This window comes from Artibeus jamaicensis, unplaced genomic scaffold, assembly GCF_021234435.1.
Source record: "Artibeus jamaicensis isolate MK-2021 breed Jamaican fruit bat unplaced genomic scaffold, CSHL_Jam_final contig_484, whole genome shotgun sequence".
Classification (NCBI taxonomy): Eukaryota; Metazoa; Chordata; class Mammalia; order Chiroptera; family Phyllostomidae; genus Artibeus; species Artibeus jamaicensis.
In genome coordinates, this window is record NW_026521859.1 from 746633 (window position 1) to 767549 (window position 20917).

Sequence of the window (20917 nt, forward strand, 5' to 3'; positions counted from 1 at the left end):
AGGCACGGTCTCGTGACTGCCCTCCAGTGGAGCCTACCACTCCGATGGCCGTGCTTCCCCGTCAGCCCTCTGCCCTCCCGGGGAAACTGCGTGCATCACATCCTGTTCAGAAGTTGCAGAAATGAGGATGCTGTTTTCTTCTTGGTTAGTTTTTGCTTACTGAATTGCCCAATTTCATGGAAATTGTGGAGGGTTGTATGTAAATATTATAACAGGAACCATCTGGGTTCTCCCACTGAGTGAGTTAGAACAGGACGCTAGCAAAACAAAATAACCACTTCGGACTCTGAAAGAGCCAGTGAGCATTTTTCTGTGTCATAGAAACAAACCCAGTCTTGCATTCAAAACTGCCACTTCACCCGTGTGTTGTTACACACTGTTGTCACTGCTTCCCTTGTTACAAAGTCAGCATGAAGCAGTATAAATTGGTCAACCTACATTTATCACCCTTCATGAAAGGCAAGACATAAACTCTTGAAGTGCCGGTCCTGTTGATCTGGGTTGATTCCCTCAGTTATCCATTTGAAGGGTTTGATAGTGAGTTACCCAGACTCAGCTTGGCTCAGAGATATCAGGGGATTGTGTTTGTGGAGTCTGAAAAGATGTGGCCTACTTCTAATTTTAACTGCAATAGGAACTTTAGAAAGGCTGTTTCTGCTTTTCCTATTTTAGACTAATGTTCTTCTAAATACGGTGTGCCCATACAACTTATAATAGTTTAGGGACACCAGTTCCATAATCCAGAGCCTCTTTCCATTTCAGACTGGCACAAAGGTAGAATAGGGTGTGAAGCTGGATTGGAGCTTGGCTGTTTCCAGTGGGATATCAAGTGCTAGGTCCTGCTGGGATGGGGCTCTGTCATTCTGGAAGGTGTGGTTAGGTGCTGCTTATGCTGTGTGATGCAGGAAAGAAATAAAGAGGACAAGCCAGAAAACAAAATCCACATTCCTCAAGTACAATGTATAGAGGGCAGCATCTTGGCACGACTCTGCTCGCTAAACGTCTGTTAGTACAAACATCTAATTTTTAATGAACTCTTAAGTGTAGAATTACTCAACAGATTTGCTGTTTGGATCCTGAGTAAATCAGCACTTCCAGTTATATCTTAGAAATTAATCTTTGTATTTTCTAATTATAATTACATTGATAACCACTAAGTTTTAAGAAAAAATAACCTCATGTTGCCATAACATAAAGTAGGTATTTGGATTATAGCATTATTGTATTGATTTCTTACCTTTTTACCTTTATGTGCTAAGAATTTAATGTATAAATTGTAATGGCTGGACGTTTGATATCAGTAAGTTTGATGATTTAATGGTCATCTTGCCTTGTGTTTCCCACTACAGGAGTCGTCCCAGTTACCTGGACTTCCCGAGAACGTAAAAGTAGTAGAAGTTGGACCTAGGGATGGGTTGCAGAATGAAAAGGTAGATTGATATCAATTTTACACAGCTTATTTTAAATGCTAAATTAAATGTTAATATTTATTAAGGTTTTAAAGACTTACATGGATTTCACATGCTACCCTATTATTTGTTTTCAATTTTAGTTGAATTTATAAATCTTAACTAGGATTTGCTTTTAGTTAAGAAGTCATTTTCTGTTTATGCTTCGATAGATCCTCTACAAATTAGTTATAAAATAACTTTTAATGTTTTCATAGGTTATAGTTCCTACAGATATAAAAATTGAATTTATCAATCAACTGTCTCAAACTGGCTTGCCTGTAATAGAAGTGACCAGCTTCGTGTCTTCTAGATGGGTACCACAGGTACGTATATCCATGGTTCCTCATCTGCATCCTTAACCCAGCTTTTCGAAGGTTTAGAAAACAGTGTGATACACATTGTGATATAATTACTGATTTGCTGTGTTCTTACAAAATTTTAGCCCATGCACTGAGGTAAGATTAAAGGAAAAACCCTTTAATGAAATATATCAAATAAGTCCTTAAAAGTTATTGAGAACTCCATCTTAATCCTGCCTGAGTATGTGGTCCCATAATGGGCAGAGCATGCGGTTTATTCCTGACATCTCTTCATTTTCACTAAGTTGAAGTTTCCTCTGAGATTCTGCCTTTAGTAGTTTTCTCTGTCTGTGCTGTTTTTGCCTGTTCTTCCAACATGAATAGTCACTTTTAAGAGGATGGAAAAATCTGTGTTTCTAGTCCTCCCCTCTCTAAGCTTCACCTAGATGTTCAGTGAGCACCTCGAATCAATGGGTTCAAAATCAAACTCATTATTGCCTATCCTACTTTTTGATAATAGCTTAACCTTTCCATTTGGAATCTTGGACTTGAATGCTCAATGGGTTGTTTGTTATATCTAGTCAGTTACTGACTCATAAAAATTCAAATTCCTCATATAGCATATACCTATCTCTTCCTTTCAATCTCATTGATACAGTAGTAATCCATACCATTATAGACTAATTATTGTGATTGCCCCTTAAATGATATCCATAAACACTAGTTCTCTTTTTTTTTCCTTCTATATTTTCCCATTCATTCTAAAATAATCTCCCATAAGTATCACCTTCTCAAACTCCTAAGTTCCTTAGAGGTTCCCTTCTCACCATTGCAAAGTCTGGGAACTTCAGCCTGGTATTCAAGGGTTTCTATATTTAGTACTTTTTTCCTTTCCACTCTTAACTCTATTTTCCTACTTCATTTTGCTGAATCCCTGCCAAGACAAATTGCTTTTTGTTTTTTATTTACATGTCCTGCCTATTTAGCTCTATAGCCCTTTATCAGTACTTGCCTACATACATCTCAGTTTCTGCATTGTTCTGAGTTTATTACACAATGATGTGAAATGGCTTAGATCATTAAAGCCTGTTAACTGCAAGGTACTGGAAGCAAAAGAAGCTGCAATATGATTAATAGTATTAGTAATATGTCACTTTCTACAGTTTTCAAATATGACTTTTACTCATCCTCCATAGACCATAATTTTTCTTTATCTCAATTGTCATTGTTCATAATAATATTTTTATAAATATTTTCAACAATCTGCTTTCTGGATGATAAGCCTTATGGAGGTAGTGACCGTGTCTCTCCTTATGTATCCTCAGCGCGCTCGATGCCTAGTGAGTAGGTGCTCAGTAAATTATTGTGAAATGAATAATAAATTAATCAGTATAAAAAAAATTACTTTCAATTCTTTGGTTTAGACAAGTGACCTTTACTTTTGGTCACATGTTTGGCCCTGTGTAATGAAGGTCACAAATATTTTCCTTAGGAAGACACAAATAGCTTGATAGGAACATACATATTTTCTTTATATGTTCATTTGGTAAAATACTAGCTATTAGTATTTCATGTATTGTTATTAACTGAAAGAGAATGTGAGACCCTTTTTTCATCTTTAAGTTGTCATGAAATCGCGTCTGCATTTGATTCCGTCAGTACTTGTTTCGCCTACTTGGTTGTTGTGAAATGCTGGATGTTGCAGAGAGACACTGGATGGTCCAGTACAACTTCACAGTAGGGGCTGAGAGAGAGAGAGCAGTGGGTGGAAATATTAACTGATGAGGAATCAGCGTTAGACTTTAGACATATTGTGCAGGCCTCTCCAAGATACTTTTATTTCCCAATAGTTTTATAAAATGCCTACAAAGTATTCTTCTTTACTACTATGCTTATGGTCAGATTTATATTTCAATGTATTGAGATTGACCCAGGACACACCGAGCAACATTTAGAAGGGAAAGGAAAGAATGCTTTTTACAGGGCCAGAATTCTTACAAAACTAGTTCAGGGAGAAGATGGACAAAACAAAAGGGAAGTCAGTCCCTCTGTGAGCAGTATTCGGAAAATGCCTCCTGGTCTCAAATTGAGTAGATATATGTGATGGGGCCATAAAATAATATGATTTATTCTGGGCTTGGTCCTGAGGTGAATTTGGACTTAACCTATTGAGATTCAGTGACCTCTTCCTAGGCACAAGGGATCATGGGATAAATGACAGAGTTCCCCACATAGCTCTTGAGGACAGCCGTGGTGAGGTACAAGATCCTTTGCTAGTGTGTTCCTATCTACACTTCACCTGGGGCTTCAGGGAGTGACCCAATCACTTTGAACCTGGGGTGTCCAGCAGGGAAATCCACAGTGTGGGAGGGTCAGGGCAGAAAGACATGTGACTAGGTCCCTCTGTGTGACTGTCCAGAGTCCAGAGCCCCTGAGTCTCGACCACTGTTCAGGAAGGAAGGAATAACTGACAGATGGACTGACAGACTTAGCCTGGACTCCACAAAAGTTAACTGCCTTTTCTTCAATAAACAGCCTTTGTCTTAAAAGATTAAAATATGTATTTAGTAAAAATAGTTGATTAGGCCCAATCTGAATAATTAAAGATACTAATCTTTCAAATACTTAAGAATATGTTTTGTACTTCACTTTTAATACTCATCTGGTTACATACATTATAACCCCCCCAAAAAAAGCATTTTAAATAAATCACTTTTTATAAAAGAACAGTGTGCCTGAATCAAAGACATGAGATTCATACTATAAAAATATACTGGTCCTTTACTATTGGGTTGGGCAAAAAGTCTATTACATTTTTTTCTATATGATGGCTCCAGTAGCTTAGTTGTCTTTAACTTCATTCAAAACAGTTTTGTTAGATTGTATTGTGACAGCTCTATAAGAGCATGCATTAAAAAAAACACACATTAAAATTGGTGAGTATTTTTGCAGTCATTTTAATATTAAAGATGGAAGAAAATACACAAAATTTTGGTATATTATGCTTTATTATTTCAAAAAAGATAAAAATGCAGCTGAAACCAAAAAAAGAGATTTGTACAGTGTATGGAGAAGGTGCTGTGACTCGTAGAATGTTCAGAAGTGGTTTGTGACGTTTCTTGGTACTGTTGACATTTTGGCCAAATAGTTCTTTGCTGTGGGGCTGTCTTATGTATTGGAAGATGTTCAGCAGCACCCCTGCCTGTACCCACTAGAAGCCAATAGTGGGAAGTAGCCAGCATACTCAAAACCTCCAAATCAATAAAATTATGGTGAAAATCAAAGATGTGTCTTTTATTTTACAGAAAAAAAGTAACAAACTTTTTGGCCAACCAAATACACACCTTTTCAATTGTTTGTTGAAAATATTCAGTTTTTGTGATTTATTTTTCATAATTGTGTTTATGTTTTAGAAATCACTGAGCTCGCCTAAGCAAAGCACTTATTATTGTTGTCTTGCAGATTATTTCATCGCGTAACTCTGCTGATTTCATTGGTTTTGTGTTAACAAAAGGCCTGAAGTCAGCAGAACTATTTCATGTTAATTTCTCTTTTGAAATGTTATATTGTTCTCTTCTAATTCTGAAGAAACTTTTATGACATCAGACTCATCTAAACTAAAATAATGTCTGAGATTTGTGACAGAACAATAAACAACAGCTTATTGTAATCTTCTGAAGTAGCTTCTGCTTCCAAAGAGTGAGCGTGGTCACCAGTTGGTATTCTGTTAATTCTCTGCATCTTCTAATTCTTTCCGTCAGACCTAGGTCGTGAGAATAGCCTTCTAGTTTATGTTTAGATTGCTGCTTGTTCACTTATTTCTTTTTTTAGTGTTTTATAGCTTCTTTTTTTTACAGTTTCCCTCCTACTGTTTTGTTTGGCAATGGCTTTCTAACGAAATCAGCTGCAGAAAAGTTCCATGGTAGCAGGTTGCCATATAAAACAGGATCCCACACCTTTAACTAAATGGCCAGAGATGATAAAATTCCCGCCATTAAAAAAAATGTTCTTTACCACTTATCTAGAAAAAGGTTTCCTTAGAGTAACTTACAAGATCATTTATAGTGAGTCCAGATAGCTCCCCACTTCAGTGGAACAAATAACCATAGCAGCAGAAAGAAAACATGGTTATAAAAATAGGTTTACTGCAACTTAGGAATGCGGCTCTTAGTAGTGAGCCATTTAAATCATTATAAATACAGTAATTTAGAGAGTGAACTAGAGTTTTACATGCTTCCTTAATTTACTTGTTTGGCTTTAAGCATTTTCATTCACATGAGTGATTAAAGTAAACATCATTTATTTAAAAATGAGAATATATTAAATGTATAGAACACTGTATGTTTATGCATGTCATAAGCAAAGTCTAAGTTATAAATACTTAATCCCTGTTTAATTAATTTTTAACTATTGGAAATGGGTGTGTCACAAACCTTGACCTGTCATCATGCGCTAGAAATAGATTTTCTCTGTAAAAGTAAAAACAAATATACATAAAAGATTAATAATTATTTACAAATCAGTCTAACACTCAAAAATATAGCCCAAGTACAGTATAAGCAAGAACGAATGTATAAACTTTTCCCTACTCTTCTTTTACTGTGTGTTGCAATTAATTCTTTATTGGTCATGAAAATACATTTACTAGATTGAAGTTTAAGATTCAGATTTACATTGATGAGATGCAGGAGGCTGTAGCTTCTGCTACTGAATTTCCTCCTGGCTTCTATTCCTGACTGTGCTGTTTTTGAGAGGGAAGGGTGTGTGGAGAAAAGGCAAGTAATGGGGTTAGTGGAGGTGTTGATTTTGTGTGGGGGAGAGGAAAAATAAGGAGAGGGAGAGAGAATGAGAGAGAATGAGAATGTGCCTGAGCATACAGACACACAGAGCCCCCAAATTCTTTTGCTTATGAGGCACAGTTAATTGGCAGCGTGGTTTTATCCTCTGGGAAGTGTTCCAGTAGGAGTCTCATTCATTATACCCCAGATGAATTGGCCTCTGCCATCTCCCCAAAGAGAATCCTGGTGAGATTTACCCAAACCACAGTTCCCATTTTATAGAGTGATAGATGGGGTTCCTTTTACTCGGCCAGGTCAGGGAGATGGAGAGCAGGCTGAAAGGGGAGCGAGACTTAACTTACACCCCCTTCGAAGGAGATTGATTCTGAATGCTCAGTTCTTGGTACAGCACACTTTTCTACACACTAAGATTGGCCCTCATTTAATCCCCGTGATATTCAGTACCCTTATGCCTTCCACATATTATTTCTATAATAGTGTTATCTGTTTAATTATGGCAGTTAGCATTAGGAACCAGCATTTCAAGTCACCCACACTAGTCATCAGTGAAGTCTCCATTTCTTTTTCTTTTCTCCTGAATGGGTAGTTTGGGAGCACTTACTAATGCTGCTTCCTTATCAAAAAGCTTATATTAAAAAGGTTTAAGGGTGTATTCTTTTTAGCTGTAGCTTCTCAATATACTAGGCTTATTTTACTTTTCAACTTATTTGAGCGTGTTGAATTTCTTACACATCACACAATAATTGCTCTGTTCTCAGTTTGGTCTCAGAGAAGAAATAAATACACCAGGTTCTTAGTTGATGACCTCAGATGGTTATTGAAAGTTAAATAGGGATAAAATTATTCTATGAGAGCTATATTAGTGTAGAAAAATATATTAGCTCCTCAGAAAATAGAAAATGGGCAAACAATATTTTTCTCTTTATTCTGTTCCCAGCATTTAATGGACTGAACTATAGACCCTTTAGATTGTTTCTGTAAGTCGGTTTTTCTTGCATTGACTGAGTACCTCGTAGGGAATATTCTAGCTATACGTGTGTACAGTCATGTACACATGCGTGCTAGTTCAAAATTAACGCTAGGTCATTTGATCATCTGCATAACAGATTCCACAATTCAGTGGCTTAATAACATTTGGTTGTGCTTATGGTTTCTGCGGATCAAGAATTGAGGAACGGCTCTATTGGGTACTGCTGGCTAGATGTTTCTCAGAAATGGGGGTCGGAGCTGGAGAAGCAGAAGCTGGGAGGCCTGGGAACCTGAGAGCTGCCAGGCATCTCTCTTATGTTACATCTCTCTTATGTGTTCTCAGAGTCTCTTCCTCTGACCTCTCTGTATGGGCTATGTGTGGGCTTCCTCACAGCATTCCAGCTTTAGACAAAAAAAAAAAAAAAAAAGCTGACGCAAAACTGAAAAGGCAAATATTGCAAGAGGCAGGGAAAAGTGGTGTGCCTGTTATAAACAAGCCTTGTAAATGTTATAGCATTATTCTGTTAAAATTTATTAGTTGAGCCAATTACAAAGGCACCAGTTTCAAAGGGAGGGGACAAATACCATCTCTTCATTTGAAGTGGCATTTTAGAAGCAGGTGTGAGGGGAATATCATTGGAGCCATTTTTATATTCTGTGACACTTATGTTTGGTTTAAATGGTCTAATTCCAAGATTAGACCTCCAGAAATGGAAAGTAGCAATTAGAATTTTTGTTGCTGTTTGTTAGCATGAAACATTCTGCATTACTTTAAGTTTCTATATTAAAATGTTCTTCTAAATTTGCACACTTTTATTCTTTTACATGAAAATAATCACATTTAATTAATCTAGTTATATTTTTGTACTGAAAAATAAAGAATAAATGCAGTTAAGAGAAACACAGGTTCTGCATTCTGCAAACCCCTAGTTCAGAAAGAAAGAAAGAAAGAAAGAAAGAAAGAAAAATACATACATACATACATACAAAATATATGTTAACACTATCAAAGCTGCTAATTCTTATCTCACTCCTCACTTCTTTTATGAAGTTGGTTTGCCTTAAATGGGATTCAGGTTGGTATTTGAGGGAGAGGTGTGTTGGCTCGACAACTTGAGAGAAGAGGGAGAGAAAGTTGCATCCACAGTCCTCTTCGGGACTTTGTCTTCCTCACCTCTGGTAAAGGCAGAAATGGGGTAGAAGCAGGTATAACAACCATAGGCATTTGCTTTCATAACCATTTCTGCCCTGGAGTAAAGCAAGCTTTTCCCTGGATACCAATTTCTAAACATGTTGCCCAAATTAGAGAGGAAGTTGCAGGAGGAGAGAATCATCTCCCGCCAACAAATGGAGATGGAAGAAAGAAGAAAAAGCCAGAAAGCAGAAGGTGACAATCACAGTTTGCAGTCTATCCTCTACATCGAACCCCTGACATCCACTCTGAAAACCATGAGCGTCCACAGCTGCAGGTTAGAATGTTATTTCTGTATCCCCCTGAAGCTATGCCTTCCAGGTCTAGACCAGCTCAGCAGAGTCCCGGCTTCTGGACTACCACCTTTTCAGAGAGTCTAGTGTAACCTATTTGGCATGGCTGTCTTGTACACATGATTTGGTTTAATGTGTTAAATTACTTAGGTCGTGCCTCCTTACTTGGAAAGAATAAAGAGCAGGAAGGCTTTTTTTTGCATCAGAGTAAATGTCAGTGTAGTCCAGAAATGAAAAGTAGCAATTAGAGTTTTGTTGCTTTTTTTGTTCGCACAGACACCCTGTATTATTTTAAGTTGTCATGTTAAAATGTTCCTCTAAATTTGTAGTCAGATTTTCCCCCTTGTAAGTGAAAATAATCGCATGCATTCTGAATAGTACACCAGGCACTGTTTACAATGTGGTGATGTATTTGATTTATATAGTACACTAGTGTGGGTTATATAATACTGAATATTACTTATTGTTGCTTTACAAATGGTGATAAAGTAAATTCCTGCATTCCTGTAATCAGTGCGTGGGGGTTTGCTTAACCATTTGTTTTAAGCAGTGATTAACCTGAATGCCTTATTTTTCAGTTGCTATATTGTTACTATAATCACTTAGAGCAATCAAATTGCCGAAAGCAGTGATTTTCAACCTTTTTCATCTCATGGCACACATAAACTAGTCACTAAAATTCTGTGGCACACCAGGAAATGTATTTTTTGCTGATCTGACAAAACAAATAGGTATAATTTTGATTCATTCACATTGGATGGCTATTCGTTTGTTGGCTGTTGTCATTTTTTTATTTGACAATCTAAGGGAAAAGAGGTCAGTGCCTCTGACTAAATAGTCAGGTATTGCATGTTTTAAAAAGTCTTGAGGCACATCATTTGAAAACCACTAATCACTAGCCTAAAGTATATTCACAAGTTTTTAAAACACCTTTGTTGTGGAAAAGAACATGGGAATATTATATTTTTTATTAGAATAGTGGGCAGTGCTTTTTATCTTTTTGAGCTTAAGGTTATGCTTCACAAAAAATTGGAAAAAATATGAGTTTCTAATATTGCACATATTATCCAACATTCAACAACTACTTATTCAGTAGCTAAGAGGTAGTTTCATTATAGTCTGCAAAGCAAAACAAAGAAAAACTTATAATTAAGAGCAATAATACCAGCAATTTTAGTGGTTAGATTTAAAAATTTTTTATGCCAAAGGTATAATAAAATAATCTTTGGCCCTTTTTCTCCATGAAGTGAAAATATGTTATTATACTCAGGTTTGTTATGCATAGCATATAATAAGTAGCTTTTCTAAGCACTTATTTTGAACAACATTTTGATGAACAAATTGGGTTTTTTGGTTCTTAGATTTATAAGTGAAACCATAACAAAATATTAAAGTAAAAATACCTTACCTCATTTTTATTCAATTATATTGTTTATCATTGATCAACTTTTCTCTTAGTTTTCCCAAGAAAGAAAGAAACTTTTGAAGCCATTTTGATCATGTTAAAATTTCCTTTTGGGGTCTGATTAAAATTATCCTAAAATTTGGTCTTGTAGAATCATTGGTGTGCACTGACTGCTGAAAGCTCTGTACCTAATATAATTACATAAAAGCTGAAGAGAGGTACATTTTGGCAGAGAGTGACTTGAATCTAACTTTTTAATGGTCTTTTCTGCTTCACTGGGATTAGTTTGTTGATAAACATTGGCAATCTTATTTTAGTGTAAACTCATTCCCTTGATAGGACTCCTGATAAGCCTCTTAAGTGCAGTTCCCTTTAGGAGAAGTGCAGTGTGCTGGTGAGTAGACTTAAAGGAACTAAAGTACTTCCAGTGAACTGCAGTTACCACTCTCTCACACGGAGAATCACAGTCATTAGTGAAAACGAGGTTTAAAGTTTAAAGAGTGAAGATAATGTAAACTGGTTTGCTCACCAGTTGTGCTATGTGTTCAAGGAGCACCTGTCCTCAGAAGCTTAGGATCCTTGTACACTGAACACTGACAATGAAAATGTCATACCAAATATTTTTAAATAAGTTGCAATTTTAAATGATATTTTGTGTTTACAAAGAATTATGTTCTGATTAATTTTGAAAAATAAACATCAGTAAATTTTGTCTAAGTTTTAGACACACAAACATCAGTCTGCAATTGCCTGGTTCTGTTGTTGGAAAGTTCTCTAGGAGTCATGTGAGTGAACACAGAATTAGATAAATCCGGGTGCCGCATTTACATTGCATTTCAAAGATCACATTAAATGATAGTTAAGATTTATATTTTGAAGGTTAGAGCTGAGTGAGACATAATATGTTAACATTTCACTTATTCTATATTTGATACAATAAAAAGACTATGAATTTATATATTTTCACTTAGCATATACCTGTAAGTAGAAAGCACACTTTAAAAAGCATTTTATTTTGTTATACTTCAAAAAATTTTATCCACATTTTGCTTGCATATTCAATTTATAGAGCTAAAAGGTCATTGGAATGATAATTTTCAGAATAATAGAATAATTTATAACATCTATGAATTTTAGATATTTCTTGTTAATATAGAAAAATGTCATTTCATAAATGTCTTGGACAAGTTTAAATTTGTAATTGCAAAAGTTTATAGGTTATAGTTTTAACTGTTGTGCTCACATTCATATTCTTCTTTTAAAATACATAATTAAGAACTCTTTGAAATATCAACCTGCTTGAAGCAAATTTATGTTGATAACTTTAGAAGATAATACTACTTACTCCTTACTTCCTCGTGTTGCCCTGATGGGAGACCCATTAATAAATTATAATACTGTTCTTAGTCAAGGCTGATGCACTTTGTATTGAACTTAGCTAATAGTCTATAGTAAGAAATGCATTTCTAAGGGACCCCAAAATAGATATTTTCCCGAAGTCCTCCATGTTGCATATTTCTTTTAGTGATATTATTACATCTGTTTTTTATGTATAACAACATACCTATTTTCTGGTGGAGCAGTAGTAAATCTGTATATGCAAACACTGTTTATTTAATCACACATCCCTTGCTTTTACTTTTACTGTGTCTCTATTTTTTAAAAAATTCATTAAGTTCTTTTTTAACTTCAAAATTGAATACTGTATAGTTGCTAATAATAACCACAATACCATAATATCTACATAATAAGGCAATTGTAAAGTTAAAAGAGATAATGGAAATTAAATCACTAAACAATTAAAACTCATACAGATGCTTTTTAAATGAAGTGGCTATAATCTAAATGAGTTATAATAAAAATTAACCTAGTAACCATAATACATTAAGCAGTTTATAATTGTTCTCTCTGGCCAAACTTTCAACGTTCCATCTTCATATCTCTTCTCAGCCTTTCAGTGAAGATCAGGTATCAAGTTCTGCCTTCTTTACTATTTACCAAAACAGTCATCTCCAGATCCATATAATGGCCAAATTATATATCTTTGTGTTTTGATTATACAAGCTGTTGTAGCATTGGTATTGCTTATCATGGTACCAAGACCTTTTTTTTGTCATTTCCCTTTCTTAGTGCCCATGTTTTATCGGCAGTAAGAAGATGATCTTCCTCAAACAACCCAAGCTAGCCCTCTAGTCCCATCAGTGCAGCTCTTCACTGTGAGCCGGGGTGGCTAGCCACAGGGCATGTAAATTTTGAAGGGAAACCCCATTTGCAGTCATTCTACAATGAGTACAATTAGAGATGTAGTGTTTTAGTAATCACTTCTGCTTCCATGCATGGGAAATAACAATGTCAACAGTGCTATTATCAAACACAAAGGCATGATATATGAGAGACAACACAGTTGAATGGAAAGAAAATGATACTGGGAGCTTTGAGACTTCTTGCCTCTACTTCAGAGTGATGTTGGGACCATGATTGTTTTGACATGGGAAGACCAGGAGGGTGGCCACAAAAGGCACTGACCTGAACAAAGAATAACTAATGCATATTCGTTCTGTTTATCTTAGGGAACTGGGAAATGTTACTTTGGTTTCTCTGTCTAGAACAGTGGTCTCCTCATGTATAACTCATGGATCCATCAGGTAGATTGGGTTAATTTTATACTTTCAAAATGCATATTTGTGGACATGAATATATTAAAATGTCTGCATTCACAGTAAAAGAGTAGGCATCGTATGCTACTTGCTTTGGTCGCTCTTGACAAGCATCAGTAGAGGGCAGTGCAAAAGTCCTTAGAACACAAAGGTAAGGTTGAATAAGGAAGTACCTACAGGAAATTATACACCAGACCAAATTAGTTTTAAGGCTTCTGGACTTAAGAAGTTTTCTGAGTGTGGTGTCAGACCATTTTAGCAGTGGCAGCCAAGACAGGGTATCGGGTAGGAAAAAAAACTCAATGTTCAATTTTCCAGAGATTTCCTGTGTTTATTATTGTAAGACTGTGATTTATTAAAACTGTCTTACTTCCTCAAGCAGACCAAGGTCTCCTCTGTGCTACTGAGGCTAAGATATATGGGATCTGTGCAAAGAGTCTGTGAATGAGACAGGGTTATAGTACCCAGGCTACAGCGGTATTCCTAGCTGGGTAGAGCATTTTCACTCTGGCTTGTCAGGAAGAGCTCTAGTCTCATTTTTTCTCATTACTGCATTTATGAATGTATTACCTCTAAAAGGAGTTACTGCTCAAATTGAGTTTTGAGTTATAGGGTCTGAAACCACATTATTTACATTTTAAAGTAATCGATGGCATGTGTTAAAGACATTGCGTGTTTTATATCCATCTTTCCTGCTGTACTGCATACAGAAGGTAATGCTATCAGTTATGTCTCATCTGGCCAGTGGCGACTGTAGGCACGTTCTGACTTTTCTCTCTTATTTTGAAAATATATGAATGTTGTCCTGGGTGATGGTGGTGGCGGTGGACAAAAAAAAAAGAATCATTTAAAATATTTTAAATTATTCATCAAACAATATTAGTGAGCAGGGAAAACTGAGGGCTACAAGGCATAAGTTTAAATATATTTCTTGGAAAACAATTAAAATGGTTTATTAAGCATGAATTCATAAAAATAAGTATACAGTTGATTCTTGAATAACAGTAGAGATGCCAGACATCCAGGCAGTTAAAAATTCACGTATACCTTTCGACTACCCCAAAACTTGACATCTTATCACATACCGTTGAACCAGAAACATTACTGATAATGTAGACAGTTGACTAATATGTTTTGGTGTTTTGTATATATAATGTACTATATTCTTATGATAAAGTAAGCTAGAAAAATGTTATTAAGAAAATTATAAGAGAAACTATGTTTGCAGTATTTATAAAAATAATCTATGTGTATAAGTGGACATGCAGTTAAACCCTTGTTGTTCACGGGGCAGCTGTACTCAGAAACATTATGTAGATACCAAGAATAAGACATGCCAAACTGACCTTGCTTCTTTCTTGACAGTATTTTTGGAGTGATATGAAAAAATGAATACTATAGACATCATGAATCTATATTTCTGAAATATCCTTAATTATCTTGATGATGTTGCTCAGAGCAAGGTAGGACATTTCACCAAGGCTGATATTTTTCAAACTTTTATTTAATTTTTTACCCATAGATCTTTGTTACCACGGGTAAAACTTTATTGAGAACCTTTATATATGATTTGTAGTATACCATAAAATATTTGTATAGATCCCTCCAAAGGCCCTGGGAGGGCACCTAGCAATATGCTCACATGGGCATGTTGTAGTAAATTTATAAAAGTTAGGTATCTTTTGTTGTTTTTCATAAAGAGGCTCCAGCCCAAACTGCACCCATTTCAGACCCATAAAGCCTGGATTCACTTCTTAACAAAAATAAAATGAAGTTTACTTATGGAAGTAGGGGTGGAGCTTCCAATGTACTGGTTGACTCCTTCAGCTGGAGGAGTCAGCCTCCAAGGCTGACTCCTTGGAACTGAGGCAGCCTTGTAACTGAATCCACTTTGATTCCCAGTCTGGTTGATGTCCAGCATTTCTTGAGTTTTGCCCAAATAGGTTTAAGAAATCTGTATTTTTTTTAAAAAGCATTTCAAGTAGTTCTGATGAATGCAGGTTGGGAAATACTGGGTGAGATGGAAAAAAAATGCCCCCCTGCAAAAAAAAAAAAGAAAAGAAACTATTTATCCTGTGAGTGGTATCTCAAGGAGCTCTTCTCTTGAATTTGTGATGTATAAACACTTCAGTGGTGACTAAGATGAAGATATTGAGGCTAGCTAGACAATACAGAGGACATGGGTATTAGACAGTGTGCTTTACAGTCAGGTAGACTCGGGGCCCATCCCAGCTCTCCCAGTCACTAGCTGGATATCTTCCTCACCCTTAATATTTCTGCCTTGTTCTTATACAGGAACCGCCCCTTTCATTGGATCGTTAAAAATGTTTAAAACAGCAATGCACACAAAGAACTCAACACATTTGGACTTAACATGTAAACGAGCATAAAGTAAATGTTTTTTTCATCATCACTATCATTACTAACAAAATCTTAGAAGAATTAGTGGAGAAAAAGAATCATGATTCAAAGTAGATGGAGTGCAAAATAAATTCAAACTAGAATAAAGGGCAAGGAGGATAAATTTTAATTCAGTTCAACAATGATTTATTAAATTTTTCTTTTATGCAGATCTTCAAGGAGATATTTTGTCAGAAAGAGAGACACAAAAGTGGATATAAGTTATATGATGATTGATAAGAACACTGATAGAAGTAAAGTAATTTTACTTCCTATTCAGTGATTTGGAAATGCTGTTTAGTTTGTTGCCTCTGTCAAGGTGCGTCATCATAAAACTTTTGAACTTAGGCAGTGATTTTCAATGCTTTCATCTCATGGCACACATAAACTATTCACTAAAATTCTGCAGCACACCAAAAAACATATCTTTCATTGATTTGCCAACAAAAGGGAATAATTTTGATTCATTCACACTGGATGGCTATTGTTGTGTTTGCCATTATCATTTTTAAATTTGACAATCTAAGGGAAAAGGAGGGGTCAGTGCCTCTGACTAAATAGTCAAATAGTGCATGTTTAAAAAATTCTCATGGCACACTGGTGTCCCATGGCGCACCAGGTGAAAATTGCTGAGCTAAGGAACATGCCGTTTTTCCAAAGAACAAGCATTAGGTATGGCTTAGTTTTCTTCCTCTTCAAGAACTGTGTGCTGAGGGTCCAAGGTATAGTCTGGCTCCTGAGGTCTTTCAGGTGTGGGAGTAGTGGCCAGCACTAATGCCTCCTCACTCCAGATGAAGTAACTGCTGTGCTGGGCCTCTCTCTGGCTGAGATCCAGCGATCACTAGGGGACTGTGGCCAACCTCCTGTAGGGAATATCCGCTACTGCAGGCATTCATTTAATCTAGAGGACTCTGGTTAGGAAAAAGAACATATAATGTCAAACACAAACAGGTAGAAAAATTAATACTACTTTAAGGAGAAACAACTCATGAAATTAAACAATTAATTGTCAGTTACAGTCGATATGCAGTTTTGTATTAGTTTCAGGTGTACAACATTATATTTACATAACTTACTAAGCAATCACTGCAATAAGTCTAGTATCCATCTGACACCATACATGCTTATTACAGTATTATTGTCAATATTCCTTATGCTGTACTCACTTTACATCCCCATGACTGTTTTCATAACTGGCAGTTTGTACATCTTAATCTCTCCCCCCTTTCCACCTATTGCCCTCTATACCCCTCATATCTGTGAACTATCAAAACGTTCTGTGTATCTCTGCACTTGCTTTGGTTTTGTTTTTTCTTTATTATTAGTTTTTAGATTCCACATATAAGTAAAATCACATTTCTCCATTTGACTTATTTCACTTAGCATGATACCCTCTAGGTCCAAACATGTTGTCACAATAGTGATATTTTATTTTTTTTAATGGTGGGATAATATTTCACTGTGTGTGTGTATATATATATGTGTGTGTGTGTGTATATATATATGTGTATATATATATATATATATATGACATATTTAGTCATCCATTGGAACTACCCAGTGGTTCCACTTCTGGATATTGATCTAACAAAATCTAAAACACTAATTTTTAAACCCATATGCACCCCTCTATTCATTACAGCAATAGTTATGGTAGCTACAGTATAGAAATTGTGAATTTTTTAAAATTAAAAATACCACAGATATATTAATATTAAGGAAAAGTACAGTAATAATTCAGTAAATGTCCGAGGTTACTTCATAGTGCTATTCCTTATTGGGGTGAGAAAACTTAACACGAGATCTACCCTCAGCAAAGCCTCAGTGTCGGCACTGCCAGCCACAGGCAGAATGTCCTGCAGCAGATCTAGAACTAAATTATCTTGCATGACGGGTGCTGTGCCCACTGAACAACAGCAACTCTCCTTCCCCTCTCCCCCCATTTTCTCTCAACTACCATTCTCCTTTGTGCTGTTGTGTGTCTATTTTAAATACCTCATGTGAGTGGAACTGTGCTGTATTTGTTGTTTGTGACTGGTTTATTTCACTTAGCATAATGTCATTAAGGCTCATCCGTGTTGTTGTATATGGCAACATTTCCTTTTTTTAAGGCTGAGTAATATTTTATTGTATGTATATGCCACCTCTTTATCCAGTCATCCATCCATGGACATTTAGGATGTTTTCACATTTTGGACACATGAATAATGCTGCAGTAAACATGGGAATGCAAGTATCTCTTTGAGATTCTCAGTTTTGAGATCTCAGTTCTTATGGCTATATACCCAGGAGTGGAATTTCTGAAACATGTGGTTCTATTTTTGATTTTTTGAGGAACCCCCATACTCCCTTTTCTATAATGGCTGTACCATTTTACATTCCTATCAACAGTTACAAGAGTTTAGTTTTCTCTGTGTCTTTGCCATTGCTTGTCTTTTTTTTTTTTTTTTAATAAATGCCATCCCAGCAGTAGTGAGGTGATAATAGCATTGCGGTTTTTATTTGTATTTCTCTCTGAGTAGTGATGTTGAACATCCTTTCATAAAGCTGTTGGCTGCTTGAATGTATTTTTCGAAGAAAGATTCTTCTAGTTTTTTGCCCATTTTCAACTGGGTTGTTGTTATTATTATTATTATTATTTTGCTATTGAGTTGTATGTATTCCTTACATATTTTGAGTATTAACCCATTATCAGATACATAATTTACAAATATTTCCCCCCAGTACATAGGTTGCCTTTTCACTTCGTTAATTGTTTCCTTTGCTGTGCAGAACCTTTTTAGTTAGGTGTAGTCCCACATGTCTGTTTTTTTCTTTTGTTGACTGTCCTTTTGGTGTCATATCCAAGAAAGCATTGCCAACATCAGTGCTGTGAAGCTTTTTTCTTATGTTGTCTTTGAGCAGTTTTACAGTTTCAGGTCTAAAGTTCAGTCTTTAATCATTTTGAGTATGTATGCATTATGCATACATTTTAAATAGATATATTTTATTGCTTATGCCATTACAGCTGTCCCATTTCCTTCCCTTCATTCCCCTCCACCCTGCACACCCCCTCCCCCACCATTCCCCCCTTTAGTTTATGTCAATGTGTCACAAGTTCTTTAGATTCTGTATTTCCCATACTATACTATTCTTGCCCTCCCCCTGTCTATTTTCTACCTAGCGTCTATGCTACTTATTTTCTGTACCTTCCCCCACCTTCTCCTCCCACTCCCCTGTTGCTAACCCTCCATGTGATCTCCATTTCTATGGTTCTCTGCTCCTGATCTAGCTGTCCTCTTAGTTTGCTTTTGTCTTAGGTGTGGTTGTTAATAACTGTGAGTTTGCTGTCCTTTCACTGTTCATATTTTTAAACTCCTTTTTCTTAGATAAGGCCCTTTAACATTTCATATAATAAGGGCTTGGTGATGATGAACTCCTTGAATTTGATCTTATCTGAGAAGCACTTCATCTACCCTTTCATTGTAAATAAGAGCTTTGCTGGATAGCGCAATCTTGGATGTAGGTCTTTGGATTTCATGACTTGCAATACTTCTTTTCAGCCCCTTCTTGCCTGTAAGGTCTCTTTTGAGAAATCAGCTGACAGCCTGATGGGAACTCCTTTGTAGGTGACTGTCCCCTTATCTCTTGCTGCTTCTAGAATACCCTTCTCCATTTTAATCTTGGGTAATGTAATTATGATGTGCCTTGGTGTGTTCCTCCTTGGGTCCAACTTTTTTGAAACTCTCTGAGCTTCCTGGACTTCCTGGATGTCTATCTTTGCCAGATTGGGGAAGTTCTCTTTTATTATTTGTTCACATAAGTTTTCCATTTGTTGCTCTTCTTCTTCCCCTTCTGGTACCCCTATAATTCAGATGTTGTAATGTTTCAGGATGTCCTGGAGGTTTCTAAGCCTCTCCTCAATTTTTTTGAATTCTTGTTTCTTCATTCTTTTCTGGTTGGATGTTTCTTTCTTTCTTCTGGTCCACACCATTGATTTGATTCCTGGTTTCCTTCCCATCACTATTGGTTTCCTGTGCATTTCCCTTCATTTCACTTAGTTTACCCCTCATTTGTTCCTCTAATTTGTGACTAAAATCAACCAATTCTGTGAGCATCCTGATCGCCAGTATTTTGAACTGTGCATCTGATAGGTTAGCTAACTCTTGGTCACTTAGAAGTATTGGTTCTGGGGCTTTGAGCTGTTTCTTCTGGAGCTATCATGTTTTGGTCTGTTCACTCCTGTTATGTATGAGGGGCCAAGCCTTAGTTGTTCACCAGGGAGGGGTGACCCAGTTGCTGGGTTGTGATGCTGTATGTGGGGGTGGGATCAGAGAGGGGCAATGGCATTTATTCTGCTCTCTCTCAGATTTCGGTTCCCTCTGCTGCTTCAGGCAAGCAAACCGGGCGCCCAGGTGCTGGCTCCCGGCTGTGTGGGCCTGTGCACCCTCCAGGACCCTGTGGGTCTCTCCAACAAACTCTCTGTGAGCCTGGGAGTTTCTCCCGGCACCTTCACCACAGAAGTTTTTCCAATCGGTGCTTTTAGGCTTTAATTCCCATCCCTGGGGCCCTAGCCTGCATGGTCTGTCTCACTGCTCACTCCTTCGCCTGGTTTATCTGAGTGCGAATGCGTGACCAAGGTCAGCCAGCCGCCTTGCGCCCTCACTGGATCCTCCCATTGCTAACCTGCATCTAGGATCTGCCAACCTCTGCCTGCATGCCTGAGTCTGTCTGGCCACCTATTTCTGCACATCCCACTCTACCAGCTGTTGTCTCTGCCTCTCTTACCGGTCTGGCTGAATGGTTTGTTGTTGTTGGACTTCCATACAGTTCAGTTTTCTGTGTTTTGGTTGTGTTTTTATTATTGAAACTTTGTTGTCTTTAAACTTGGTTGTGCGAGGAGGTAAAGTGTTTCTATCCACGCCTCCATCTTGGCCGGAAGTCACATTATGCATACATTTTATGTATTATATAACGTCAAGATCTAATTTTATTTTATTTTTTATTTTTTTAATAGAAGAACAATGTGCTTTCAACCACAGGTTATTTTTTACAAGTAAAGTAATAGCATATTTATTTAGACTATAATACATTTTTAAAAATTATGTAACTAACAGCAATCTGCCCACTTTCTTTTTTCCCCATTCTCTTTATTTAATTATTGTTCACAAGTACAGTTTTCTATCTTTTACTCCCATCCCAGCCCAGAACCAGAGAATCTAACTTTATTCTTTGCATGGGATATAATTTCATACTTTGTGTTGGGTAACCTTATACATAGATACACTGTTTCAGAAGAATTACTGTAGTTTTGTGTCCTTTATGGTGAAAATTATATATATGTATTCTATTATCTGTGACTTTAAAAAAACAAAAAAATACAAGTGATGGATTTATGAGTGCTTATACCACTTATTGAATATTTGAGATAAAAAAGGGACTTCCTTTTTTTCTAACATTGATGAAAATGGAT

At 36.5% G+C, this 20917-nt stretch overlaps 1 protein-coding gene across 1 annotated transcript in view; it reads left to right on the forward strand.

The window, feature by feature from the left end:
* HMGCLL1 (3-hydroxymethyl-3-methylglutaryl-CoA lyase like 1) overlaps positions 1-20917 on the forward strand; it is a 191271-nt gene that overhangs the window by 48182 nt on the left and 122172 nt on the right. Inside the window, exons 2-3 of the mRNA XM_037152085.2 lie at positions 1350-1430; positions 1667-1774. Of these exons, the coding sequence (XP_037007980.1) occupies positions 1350-1430; positions 1667-1774 (189 nt within the window). The remainder of the gene's footprint in view (positions 1-1349; positions 1431-1666; positions 1775-20917) is intronic.